This window comes from Mangifera indica, chromosome 1, assembly GCF_011075055.1.
Source record: "Mangifera indica cultivar Alphonso chromosome 1, CATAS_Mindica_2.1, whole genome shotgun sequence".
In the NCBI taxonomy this organism is placed as follows: domain Eukaryota; kingdom Viridiplantae; phylum Streptophyta; class Magnoliopsida; order Sapindales; family Anacardiaceae; genus Mangifera; species Mangifera indica.
Window position 1 is genome coordinate 4,866,983 of NC_058137.1, and position 13,781 is coordinate 4,880,763.

The 13,781-nt window shown below is 34.4% G+C and overlaps 2 protein-coding genes across 26 annotated transcripts; both read right to left on the reverse strand.

Annotated features, from left to right (window-relative positions):
• Positions 1–828: 828 nt before the first annotated feature.
• LOC123224282 lies at positions 829–9,987 on the reverse strand. 25 transcript variants are annotated; one of them, XR_006503933.1, is made up of 8 exons: positions 9,537–9,983; positions 8,228–9,127; positions 7,245–7,330; positions 6,368–6,508; positions 5,678–5,825; positions 5,484–5,594; positions 3,639–4,363; positions 2,572–2,849 (listed from the first exon to the last, which is right to left on the reverse strand). XR_006503933.1 is itself a non-coding variant. In XM_044647971.1 (6 exons), the coding sequence occupies exons 1-5, from the start codon at positions 9,864–9,866 to the stop codon at positions 5,681–5,683; spliced, it is 1,602 nt and encodes a 533-aa protein (XP_044503906.1). In that variant the 5' UTR covers positions 9,867–9,983; the 3' UTR covers positions 2,572–2,849; positions 5,678–5,680. The 25 variants fall into 25 exon arrangements, 1 of the variants encoding a protein (XP_044503906.1); XR_006503934.1 differs by having other exon boundaries at positions 3,639–4,366; XR_006503935.1 differs by having other exon boundaries at positions 3,639–4,347; positions 5,484–5,582; positions 9,537–9,982.
• A 2,691-nt stretch (positions 9,988–12,678) lies between these two features.
• On the reverse strand, positions 12,679–13,084 carry LOC123211676 (transcription factor GAMYB-like). Its single transcript, XM_044630538.1, has one exon. The coding sequence runs from the start codon at positions 13,040–13,042 to the stop codon at positions 12,728–12,730; it is 315 nt and encodes a 104-aa protein (XP_044486473.1). The 5' UTR covers positions 13,043–13,084; the 3' UTR covers positions 12,679–12,727.
• Positions 13,085–13,781: the final 697 nt, after the last annotated feature.

The following is a 13,781-nucleotide window of genomic DNA, read 5'->3' on the forward strand; positions in this document are numbered from 1 at the left end:
CCAGACGAAGACGACGGCTTCGTCTTCGTCTGGGAAGACGAAGAACTTCGTCTTCCCCGACGAAGTTCTTCGTCTCCCACCGCTTTTCCGGCGACGATCGGGCCTCCAAATGGAGGAAACCGATCACCGGAAGGAGAGGATTCTTCGGAGGGAGAAGCCGTCGGCAACGGAGCCGGAGAGGTCGCCGGAGATTTCAAAACCAAACCCTAGGTGAAACTACCATTTTCTTAAACTTAGGCTGGGGGAAATTTTTGTTTTCAAACTTTAGGGGGGCAAAAGGAAATTATATTTTAGTTTATTTTTTAATATTATAGAGAAAATGACAATTTTACCCTTAACCCCGTTACTTTTAACTGGCCATGGGTGGGTGTTTGGTATTTCCATAGTTAAAGGGGGGAAACTTGTCATTACAGCATACCTTGGGTGGGAAATAGTCGTTTGGCCTATTATCAAACTCTAAATAATGAGAATCATCTTTCACTTTGAACATTTAAATTTTAGGGTTTGTTTGGTTGTGGTTTGGACTACACTTTTCTTCTTTAGAATATTATTATTTTCACGTTAACCTAGGCTTGGATAGATTTTAGGTTGTTTGGATTGTAGTCTAATTTTTAGATCTTAGTAGGCCGTCTCTTTAAAATTAATCCCTGCTGCCTTTCGATTTCATCATGTTAGAAGATAACACAATAATAAAAAGGACAAAAAATTGTTGGTGGCGTTTTCGGCCAATCACCGTCGCATTTCATGTCTTCGGTCGTGTTATTTCAAGTTCATTGGATTCCTACCGAAATCTATCAAAAGTCCAAACTATGCAACGGGCGTGCTGAATTCGATAGAACAGGCAATTTTTTTTATTTCCTTTAATAACAAAAACTATGTTTTCATTGTTGGCAGGGCAATAAAATCAATTCACAGATATTCATCCATGAAACTTTTTTATTAAAAGAACAAAAATGGGTGGATCTAATGCAACAAGCATCTTGTGTTGTGACCCAGAAAACGCCTCAAAGATCACACGTTTCTCTCCCATTTTTGAGCTGGTACTTTGGGCAAACAATTTATCTGCACCCACTTTGCCTTCACCTAATCTAATTGCTGCACTCAGCAACACGGCAAATAATAATGTTAACAACTACCCATTTGCAAAACTATCTTAGAGTTGCCAATGGGCTGTGTGAGTTTGCAAAACACTCATCTTTACCTGACCCAAAGACATGCCCTTTCCTCTCATATGAAAACATAAATTCAGGGTCCTGATTGGTACCTCCACATCTAAGAAATGGTGGGTTTGTTGTTTGTGAGAATGGTGGTGACTTAGGGCATGCTAGCTATGGCTGGCTTTTCAAGTCATGTATTGGTGGAGCCAAATATTCATATTTGTCAATGAGATTAAAAAAAAAGAGAGAGAGAACTTTCGGTTTATAATGCTGATTTTGCAGTGTTCACTTACTATAATAAAGCACTTTTGAGAGAAAGGCTGTACCATGCCAAGAATATTATATTTTGCAACACAAATATATGTCTCTAATCTCTATTCAGGTGGACAACTAAAAATGAATAAACTACCACCCAAACATTTAACAACTGATTGTGCTCATTAGTAAAATAGCAACAATTAGGTTTATCGAGTTGACTTCACATATTGTAGTGAAGGATTCAATGGCAATATAGTCTGTGGAGAAATTAAGCTTTTATGAGGGCAAGTCAAGACTTCCATAGAGAGACACTGTAATTTTGAACCCAAACATTTGCATATGGCAAGGAGATTCTATCCAACAGATCTCAAAGTATGAGGACTAGAGGTGTAGGCGAGGAGCCGCTTTTGAGCTGCTTGCGGCTCAGTTCATGTCGAGTTAGGATTGACTCAATTATTGTCGAGTTGAACTCGAGTTTGCTGTTGGTTAGCTCAGTGAGCTCACGAGCTCATGGCTCGGTCCAAACAAAATATCAATAAACCCCTAATCATTTCAAATCTTGTTCCTTTCAGTTTCCTCACCTTTCTGGCTGAATGGATGATTATAAGTCAGAAACATGCGGCAATATCCTTACTATTTCATGCATACTGGGTTCCAGAAAATGAAAAATAACAAGGGACTCCCAACACCCATATGCTGATGAAGAAGTTGAAACCCAACTGACTTAAAAAATCATATAAAAACTTTTCTACTAAAAGACATGCAAGACATAACGTGTGAAGAGACTCAATATAGGTATATATAACAAAGATAAATAGGGTCAGAAAAAACTTGAAAATATTTTGTGATGTTTTGGTACCAAAATGCCCCTTTGTCTATTTTATTTTAGCTGAGAATAACCTTCCATTATGCACCCTGAAGCTACTGACTGCAATTCACAATCTTTCTCTGTGTGAATTTATTAATAGGATTATAAAGATGGCAAAAGTTATAAAGTAGGAAACATAACACCAAGGAATTTTGAAGAAATTAAAATCAAATGACAATATATATGCCTGAGATCATTTAATACATGGACTAATACAGAATAGATCCAGAGTGATGCATTTTCCTATAACAATCAAAGTATTGAGACAGAAAGTATCAAGGAACATTAATAACCTACTCAGTGCCATGATATATAAGAGATATGACATAAGACCACATAGAAGGGAACATTGATAACAGGATAAGCACCACTCTGACAAATAATAATGCAGAAAAGTGTAACTGTTGGAGTTACCTGCTGTAGCTTAGCTCAGTTATCACTTGGCTACCATAAGAAATTCAATGGGCAGCCAATAACTCCTACATAGAAAACAATGACAGTTTGGTTTGGGTATCTAAACTCGGACTGATATCTTCAGTTCAACAATTACAATTTAGCATCTTGACCTGAAAAAGTAAAATTTATAGTAAGATACAAAAAACTTAAAAAGAAAAAGGGAAGAAAGAAAAGAAACAACTTTAGTTGTTTATAAGACCTCTACAATAGTCGACAGTAATCTGGAGTGATGGAATAAGAAGAGTACAGCAGACTGAGGGTTCCGCTTAATTGATAATAAAAACGATTTATTACAAGAAAAAAGTAAAAAAGAAGCTCAACTGAAGTATTGGTATAAAAAATAGCCTAGCCCCTGATGGCACATATAGAGTCAGCAGAGATTCATAAAATTCTGAAAAACTAAATGAAAAAAGAAACATAAACACAAAACTTCTGCTGATATTATCTCTGTGGATTAGATAACTTCACTGAGAACAAACTAACTTATTGTTTTCTCTAGCAGGTCCTAGCTTGTGATAGATTATTGGGTGCTTACAAGGTACTATCAGCACAGTTGATCAAATTCATTTTTGTAGTTTTATGAATGGAAGCATATAGTGCATGTCCTGGGAAATTTTCTGTGCTAAACCAAACAATATACAGTCATATAACACATGCAGAAGTGCATTTATTCAAACTTTAAACACAGATACTATATAAGCATCAAGCATGGAAGACATTAATATCTACATGCATTTCTGCTTAAAATGCTTTTTCACATTCTACAGCTTGTTTAACAGGGCTCTGGGGTGCAATTTTTGTGCTATGTAAATGAATGAGAATCTTATACGGGAATTTATGGGTCTATAAACCAGTCATCAAATTGCTAAAACAAACACTGGTAGGAACTGGGGCATTACTTGTGACGGCAGAGTTGCTATTTAACTTTGCTACACCAAGGGAGCATCCCTTTCAGAACTCCTCTTTTTACCCCTCCAGTGATCCAGTTGAAAAGACTTCAAACAAAGAGTCTAACATAAGGTATGTACAGAAAAATAGAGATTCCAACCCTTCAATTCGGAAGTGCATCCAACACGTACATTATCACAACTAGGATTGGATTCGAACTGAGTTGGTTTGAGCTCGAGCTCGAGCTCGGTTCGAATAAGCTCGAAACGAGCCAACCCTATACAAGCTCGAGCTTAAGCTACTCATCAAATTTGCGAATTAAAAATTTTAATACAAAATGACGTCGTTTTGACCAATATGTATTAATACAACGTCGTTTTAATAACGAGCTAATTAAAAGCTCAAGCTCGAAACGAGCCAAACCGAATTCGAACTGAGTTCAAGCTTAGCTTCAACGAGCTCGAACTCGAGCTCTACTATATGCAAACCGAGCCAAGCTTGAGCTCAGCTTGGCTCGGTTTGCATATAGTAGAGCTCGAGCTCGAATCCAGCCTTGACCACAACATCTATTTATATATGTAGAAAAGAGGGGCTGCTTCAATTGCCAGTGGAGGCCAAATCTGATGATGACTTGGCAGCAGCAGCTGCTGCTGAGGCTGCAGATGGCAGACCTGTCTATTGTAGAGATAGATATTACCGTGCATTGGCAGGCGGACAGAACTGCAAATGGGAAGATCTGCTGAAGTAAAGGTTAAAGAGGAGGCATGGATCAACAATAATTTCATACCATTAATGAATCTGTAATTTGCATTGACAGAAGCATTTCTTAAAAGTTCAACTTTCTATGATATTTGTTTAAGGAAACCATTACAATGATTTAAGAAACAGGGAAGTCAAAGAAAAATGTGAAAGAAACAAATGATACAGAAACTAAGGATAAATTTATTGATCAGTAAAAAAAGAATAATATATCAAAGTTACAACTTGCATGTGTATGAAATCCTTCAATTGGAGAAGCCATGAAAGTAAGTCAAAGTAAGGCTTGAGGCTTGTACTAACATGATATACCAAAAAACCCAAACATGTGAATCCAGCAAATATAATCCCACATCATATAATTTGAATTACCTAAAATACTATGATTTTACTATGTGAATTCTTCATTTGAACAGAATTGTAGCCACATGAACTCTCAACAGAGATTGGCTTGTCCTCTTTGACCTCCACTTAAATAACCACCTTTCTTTCCAATTTTGATAGACAACTAGAGAGAACAACTTATTGTTGAAAGAACTATAGTAGCACAGGAGGAAATTCATTCTCTTAATGTATCCTATGAATCATCTTTCTGAACAATCATAACAGGATGACAGGAGGCTCATATTTTGATAAACAATAGTCCTCTCACTTTCATGCCTGATGAATAACAACTTCAGGAACTACCGTTGCAAGAAGTGAGCAAAAGGATTTGCTTTTAGAAATGACCAGAGCACACACACAAACTGGCATGTTAAAAGGCAATCTTCATCACCATATTCTATCAGTCACCTTTTGGAATAATCATACCAGGATTCAGGTTGATAGATTCAGCAGAATCACCACCAGTGAAACTAAAGTTTCTTGTGACAGTGACTCAATATAGGTTATTCAGAAATATTATAGAAGTTTCAGACAAAGCATTAGAATTGACAAGAGCACACACAAAAATTGGCAGGTTAAGGATTTGCTTTTAGAAATGACCACAGCACACACATAAATTAATAGCTAATGCTTTCACTTAAGCTTTCATAATTTTCCAGGCACTGGAATAAAAAAGTATTTACAATGCCAGAACTAGAAAGCCCTGCATTATATACCTTTTGAACAACTTCCTTGCAATAGTTGAGAATTTAAAGTCTCCCAGATATCATAGAAATACCTAATATGACCTTGACCCATTTGGAGACAAAAGCAACCTGACAACCAATCTTGTGACCTTAGAAATGAAGCAAATTCTGTAAAGCCACAGGGCTGAAGCATTTACATTTTGTAAAAATACCCAACTTCATACCTCCTAAACAAGTTTCTTACACCAGCTGAGAATTCTGAACATTTGTACATCAAAAATATCCCTGAAGGCCCACTTCCTTCTTTTTGCATCTTCAAGATCTAGAGTTCTATATGCAAGGGCAAGCAAATACATTGCTGGATGAAGCCTTCTGCAATTGTATAAATAATGTTAGGAAAGAAGCAATCAATGTGGGAATTTTAGGAAAAAGTCAATTATAAAAATAGGAAGAATCAATTGCAATTATTTGTAAGTCAATTTGAAATTATTTGCTTACTTTCCTATAGAGAAGATGTATGCGTATAAATTAACCCTAAACCAAGGGTAATACACACAATGAAATAAAGTTTTTTTGTTCTCACAATTTCTTAAGTTATTCTGCTTGACAAGTAAAATAGAAGAAGATAAAAGTTCAGAGTTAGGGAGATTAAGTTAATTTTTCATAGTCAATTAAGACATAATTTACCAAAAGCACCTGTTAAGGATATCAACAACAAATAAATGAGTTAAGGCTCCAGGTGAAACTGCTGGTCTATGAGCATGTAATACAAAGTCCTAAATGAAAAGAAAAATTATCATGTTGAAAATTATCCTTGAATCTTTGTTGTAATAAACTAAGTAATAATATCAGTTAAAACTCATTTTAAATTTAATCTTCTTTTCTCTGTCTTTCCCTGCATCAAATGCACTTACTTGTCAAATTGTTTGCTCACATCAAAACCATCCCAATATCTTTGGGACAGGACAGTGCGGCCTTTTTTGTCTCTGCCAAATGTTTCAATATACCAACCACCTATATCATGCATACCACAGCGAGGTTCAAACAACCAAAACCTGTTGCAATAATCCATAAAAAATTTTGTAAAAGTGAAAACATAGACAAGTAAACGATCTGAGTGATTTCCAATGGTATGCTACAGATAATATATAATATGTTAAAGTTAAGAAAGTCCACTAATTTAATTCTATGATCAACTTGAGTTAAGAATAATAAAATTTCAGAAGAAGAAGCTTCAAGCCACATTAATGAGGCCTGACGCAACTAACCCCATAAGGTTTTTATCAAATCCTACCAAAAAAACCAACCCTACACCAAATCCACTGCATTGAACTAACAAGCTCAGTCATATTACATCAGAAAATAGAATCAAAACCAGTCTTAAGCTAATTCTATTCATTCTACCAATAAAGCACAAAATGCTTCTGAGAACTGACAACACATATAAAGTAATATGTCTGCGTATCAAGGAATGCTATAAAATCTTCAGCTTAAGGCGGTATAGATAAGAGAACAGACAAGCAATTCTAAGACAGAAAGAAGAGAATGCAAGACACATGTGACATTCTCCTGTGAGGAATCAAAAGCTTATTTTCTTGCACATGTAGAAAAATCATCCAACAGTCCCAAACAACAGACTGTAAGAAGGCCAAAAACCATATATTTTTTGATCAAACATAATAAAAAGTACATTTCATTTAGCCAAATAAAAATGGTCAAGTAAGGCTTGATTGGGATGCAAATACTGTCTGATGACTCTAACCAGTGTGACATATAACTGACACGACTTACTTGCTAGGTGGTAATCGGGCTCTACTACATCTACACTCACAAACAGAAACTTCATCTCCTACTTGAAACCAGTGCATATGCTTAACCTGAAACATAAACAAGAGGGAAATATTAAAAACAAATAATAACCAAAGTTTCCTTAAATACATCAAACAAATACAGTGACGCAAGCAGATGCAATAATTTAAAGCTTAGTAGCAATAACAACAAAAACTTTTTAAGATGTCAAATGTCTTTCTTCACTGCAAAACTTAAGCAACCAGGAATTAAGCCCTAGTATGAGATTGGCAGAGAGCAGTTTGTCAGGTGAGATGCAGATGAAGGGTAATACATTTGTTGAACGATGTGGCTCCCAGCATCAAAGTTATAAAGACAGAAACACAAAGATATGTCTAAATTCCAAGTATAATGCAGGCAGAGTATATAAAAAACTGTAAACATGATAGAGAAGATGCAAGGTACAAAATGAACATGTGACTCTCGGTTACTACCTGCCCCTAAGTCTGATTGCCTTGAATCTTTATGCAATTTCACTAAATGCTAAAATTTAAGGGTGGAAATCTCTTGTTCTTATACATGCGATAACAAAGAACACTTTCCACAATAATTTGGCCCCCAACTTGCCAATAGTTCTTAGCAAGATTAATTGAGTCATCTTAAATATTTGTTCATGCAAGAAGCACCAAAAATTGTTGTTATCACTAATAAATCAACATATCTGGGCAGATAACTACATACAAAGTCATCAAGAACCCAACTATCGTTTCACTCACAAGCCAAATCATCACAACGTGCACCACTCAAGAAGCAACCAGACTAGAGTTGTAGATCTGAATTTAGCATTTATTTTTTTAATTTAACAGGAAAAGCTGACAAAAAGAAAACTGTATCTTTAATTAAGCATTTAAAATATAGACCAAAAATTGCATATCAAGGTCGAAAGCCAAAAAGAAAGCGAGCAAAAGGAGATCACTTTTACACACCAGCAATGTCCTATGTTTCATTATCACATGGGTTTTTGTACCACTGCTATTGTAGACAAAGCATGACCCCTCTTCTGGGCTAGTCCCCAAACCAGTTATAGTTCCAAGTGGAATCCTTGATCCAACTGCACCATCCAAAAAAGAATCCTTAGAGAACCCTCTGCCAGTGTGAAAGGGACTTTCATCTGAACTAAGAAAAACATGAATGTGATCTTGAACATCTTCATTCTGAATCCCATTACGGTAGCTTTTAGGAGGGACTCGAGTAGCCACAGCAACCACCCTTCCGGAGACATGCAATTCTAAATCTCTATATGCATCTGATTCATAACTTGTAATATTATAGGTTTGTTGGGGAGAAATTCGAACATCATTTACTACATTAGAATTCATACAACTGCTTGCATTCTCGACAGACCAACACATGTCCAAAGCAATGTTTATAGGAGTCAGATTTTGGTTGCAGGCAAAAGACAATTTGGGATCATTATTAGCCAAGCAGACCATTCCAAAAAGATCACGCCCTGAAACCAAGTGCAGCACCTCTGGATTTTCATACACAGACCTCTCCTCAGCTTCAAAGCGATCAGGAAGAAGGTCCATGGACTCAATCACAGGGCCATAGTATGCTGCATGTATAGCTGAATAAAAATCTGCTTGAAGTACATCAAAGTAGCCAGTTCCAGCTATAACTTTCTTCTCTGACACTATATCATTTATAGCAAATCTATACCACTTTAACCATTCAACAACTTCCATTTCCTTAATTGATATCCTGTGGGATTCGTACATGTACAATTTTGAACCTTGTCCACAATGTCCCCAATTTTTTTGCAAAAGCTTCCTTTGGGATAGAAGATGCAGGTCATATTGAATCCTCTTCTCAGAATCTGAAAGTATCTGCAATGCATTATCGATCAAACTTGGTTGTCAGAACTCCCTCTATGTCAAAAATACCACAATAAGATATATTACTAAACAACAGGCAGACACATTGTAGATACATTATACACACACACACACACACACATGACTCCATTTAAGTATCAACTCAACTCCAGCAAATGCACAACTTTAGTGAATATATCCACGTGCATTCAGAACAAAGTAAACATGAGAATCAATAATTTATAAATTAAAATAATCTCCTCCATTGAAATTGCATTTGACTACTAGTGACAGCTCCCAATCCCATAAATATACAAGAAACAGACCCGTGGAGAACAAAAGTTGGCATTATATACTCTAAATTATATTCATTTCACAAATAACTATTTAAAATAGGACAAAATAAATATAAATATAGCACCTCATAAGCTGCAAGGATTTGAATGAAACGTTTTGAGGCAGCTGAGTGGTTCTTCGACTCAGCAAGGTCCGGGTGAGTTTTCTTGGCTAATTTTCGAAACGAAGCCTTGATTTCGGAAAATGAGCTGGTCTCCGGTACTCCTAAGATATTGTACGCATTTTCGAAGGGAAATTCTGACCGAGTCGACTCAGTGCTACCACTACAGAGCCACCTAGTTGTAGAACTAGGATACAAGAAGAGATATCGCCAACTCCATGAGTAGCAATAATTCGGCTGAATTGAAAGTGATGAAAGTTGCCGGTGACGATAGAGTCCGGCGAGAAATGCCATTTTACTTATTTATATATTTACTTCGGGATTCTGCAATAAGACGCAACTGAAGTGATGATGATGCTAATTGTGCGATATTTTCGAGCTGGACCGGCAATACGATGACGGGAAGACGTGCCCTTTGGAGAATGCGACACGTAGCGTTTACCACTGCCAGGTTGAGCCTTTGGGCCAAAAGAAGTGATGGGGCTCCCAACAGAAGGGGAAGACCCACTTCGTGTAACATGGTCCAAAGTCCAAACTGTAAATAATAAAAGGTTTGAAAAAGGTTAATTTTCTTATTGAACAGTATTACGTATATAATTTTATACATAAATAATAATACATTATCATATGATTAGATAGTTAAAAATTAAAGATAAAATAACACTTAATTATATGGTAATACATCATTATTTGTAATCAAAGTTGTACATATACTATTATTATTTCTGAGTATTATTGTTTTTTATTTATATTATAAAAGTTGGCTAATCAATTAAATTGGGTGCCTTCACCTGATGCATATCTATTTTTGAGTATATATACAATATGTTATTATAAAATTGAGTATTACTTTATCTTTCATTCAAAATCACTTAATCGTTTGATGATACACATTAAGTATATTCTCATTTGTATACTCAAAGTGGGTACACATAATTTGTATTAACGCTGCTTTTCTTAAAGGTCGATATCTAGATCATTCATTCCTTGCGGTGGGTCTCGATGGTAATAATCAAATATACCCTATTAGTTTCGGTGTCGATAAAAAATAAGAGCACGACATATGGTGTTGATTTCTCAGGAAGATTAAAGATGCATCCATGATCTCTTCGAGTTGGCGATAATCTCATAGTGACATCATGTTATATATTCTACAATGGTTGAAGTTTTTCCAGATGTCTACCATGGATGTTGTTATCATCACCTTCTGTGTAACATATGGACAAAGTACAAACGAGACTCAAAGGTAATGTGTTTAAACAAGTATTAAAATTTTGAAATGTTTAACTTTTTCATACATTTTGATCATAAAATTCTCATATTATTTACCACCTTGCAGGTTGCGGGTGCATATTAGAAAACCGTGAAATCATACACAGAAGTAGAATTTGAGACTATGATAAGATCTCTTCATTCAAAAAACCCTCAAGTTGAGACTTATTTATATGAGGTCGGATTTGAGCACTAGAGTAGAGCACACTTTCTGGGTCATCGATACAACATCATGACAACTAATATTGTAGAGTCATTTAACGCCCTTGTCAGACATGCCCTCTGCCACACATGCTCGTCGAGTTCATTCTTAGTATTATACAACGATAATTTTACGAAAAGAGAAACCATGCAAGTACGTACCCAATTGTTAATACCTATGTATTTGATCAGGTACTTCTTCCCTTATGTTTGTTATTAACACATATGTTGTTAATATTTTTTTAAATTACAGATGAATGTTCTAACTTTGTCATCTTTTGGACGGAGGAGATTCGAATTTTATACATTGAAATACCATAGAATATGAAAAATTAAAAATTCGTATAAAAATCTGAAAAAATGAGTTGATCTATCGTAAAAGGGTGAAAATCGAAAAAACGAAACTCAAATTCAAATTCTATACGTTGAAATACCCTAGAATGTCAATAATCGAGAATTCATTCAGAAATCTAAAAATACGAATCAATATATCTTAAAACGACGAAAATTGAAAAAATAAAATTAAAATTCGAATTCTATACATTGAAATACCCTAGAATATCAACAATCAAAAAATCGTTTGAAAATCTGAAATATATTTCAATATATCCTGAAACAGCGAAAATAAAAAAAAACAGTACTGAAATTCGAATTCTATACGTTGAAATACCCTAGAATGTGAAAAATTGAAAATTCATTCAAAAATTTGAAAATACGAGTCGACCTATCTTAAAAAAATGAAAATCGAAAAAACGAAACTCAAATTCGAATTCTTTATGGTGAAATGCCCTAGAATGTTAATAATCGAAAAATCGTTTAAAAATCTAAAAATACGAGTTGATGTATCCTAAAACAGCAAAAAAAAAAAAAAAACTGAAATTCGAATTCTATACGTTGAAATACCGTAGAATGTCAACAATCAAAATTTCATTCAGAAATCTGAAAATATGAGTCGATCTATCCTAAAAATGTGAAAATAAAAAAAACGAAACTCAAATTCGAATTCTATACGGTGAAATACCCTAGAATATCAACAATAAAAAAAAAGTTTGAAAATCTAGAAATACGAGTCGATATATTCTAAAATGACAAAAATTGAAAAAACGGAACTCAATTTCAAATTCTATACGTTGAAATACCCTAAAATGTTAACAATCGAAAAATCGTTAGAAAATCCAAAAATATGAGTCAATTTATCCTAAAATAGCGAAAATAAAAAAAACGAAGTTGAAATTTGAATTCTATAAGTTGAAATACGTTAGAATGTTACAAGTCGAAAAATCGTTCAGAAATCTAAAAAATACGAGTTGATATATCATAAAACGGTAAAATTTAAAAAAACGAAACTGAAATTCAAAAATACAAATCGATATATTCTATAAACAAACAAATCAAAATATCGAACTAAAATTACATCATTTTATCGTAAAATATGTCAAAAAAGCACAAAAATCAAAAAACTGAATATCAAATACAAAAACTACATATAGAAAAACCTTAAAACAGAAAAAACGAAACTAAAATTCGAAAACTTTAAGTCGAGAAACCTAGATATAGAAAATATCAATTGACCCTCCTAAGAAATTTCTACTACTCAAATTAATATTTATCTCTTATCCTCTCAACAATTTTCTAAGCTCTTAACACCCCTGCAGTTTCAAAAAAGTAAATTTCTACTACAATCAGCAATTTTTGCCAGAATACGCTACTATATTTAAATGAAGTTCGATGATGATCCTCTCCTCTTCAGGAGTAAAAGAACCTTTCTTTAGATTAGGCCTCAAATGGTTAGCCCATCGAAGCCTACAACTCTTCCCACATCTCATTAACCTGGTATTCTTCTGCACAGAATTCCAGTTACCTTCACCATGCTTCTTCACGTACTCCATCAAGATTGCATCCTCCGCCGCCGTCCATGGCCCCTTCTTCAAGTTCTGACTGCTTCCTTTTGATCCAGTTACTCCGCCGTCGCTCGCTGCTCCGCCGCTGCTCACCATGTCACCCAATTTTCAGATACAACAACGATCAATCCTGGTTGGTTTTAGTTGCTTACTAAATAGAATACAGACCTTATAAAAAAATTGTAGCCTGATTATTGAAGTCATTAGTATATTCGACTATGTTATCCCAGAAAATAAACGACATGGTCATACGTAAGCAAAGTAGCACGGAAACTTATAATGGGGTGCGTTTCCACGTTTCAAAAACGTTTCCATTTCCGAAACTTGTAACAAACGTTTCGGGTCATTTCAAAATTTTTAAAAAATTTTGAAACACATTTCTTTTAGAAGAAAAATCATGAAATCGATTAAACACATATCTTTTATATTTTCAAACTGAAAATGTCTTTAAATCTCATATTGAATTTATCTCCTCTCTACTCTTCAATGTGTTACTCATCTCTTCCCCGATATATTATATAGATTGATGTGTATTATTGTTTTTTTCTTAAATATTTATATATGTTTACTCAAGAACAATTTATAATAGGTTCTATAATTATATTTTATAGTATTATTTCTTTTCATTTTTTTAATTTATTTTTATATTATATAAGTTTATATATTTTTGTTATAAAAAAATTAGTATTTATAAAAAAATTCTTATATTTTCATATTTATAAATTTTTTCACGTTTCCATTTTTTATATTTTTTGAAAAATACGTTTCCGTTTTTGCATTTCCACATTTCTCTGTTTCCATTTCTGTGCTTCATAGTATGTAAGAATGATGAAGG

Bases quoted from the DNA above. Each gene is read 5' to 3' on its own strand.
- LOC123224282 (XM_044647971.1), bottom strand. From the start codon at position 9,866: ATGGCATTTCTCGCCGGACTCTATCGTCACCGGCAACTTTCATCACTT. The intron at 9,128-9,536 runs GTGCTATATTTA...AATGCATTGCAG, and splicing joins AAATCCTTGCAGCTTATGAG to ATACTTTCAGATTCTGAGAA. The intron at 5,826-6,367 runs GTAAGTGCATTT...ATACAATTGCAG, and splicing joins GTGAGCAAACAATTTGACAA to AAGGCTTCATCCAGCAATGT.
- LOC123211676 (XM_044630538.1), bottom strand. From the start codon at position 13,042: ATGGTGAGCAGCGGCGGAGCAGCGAGCGACGGCGGAGTAACTGGATCA.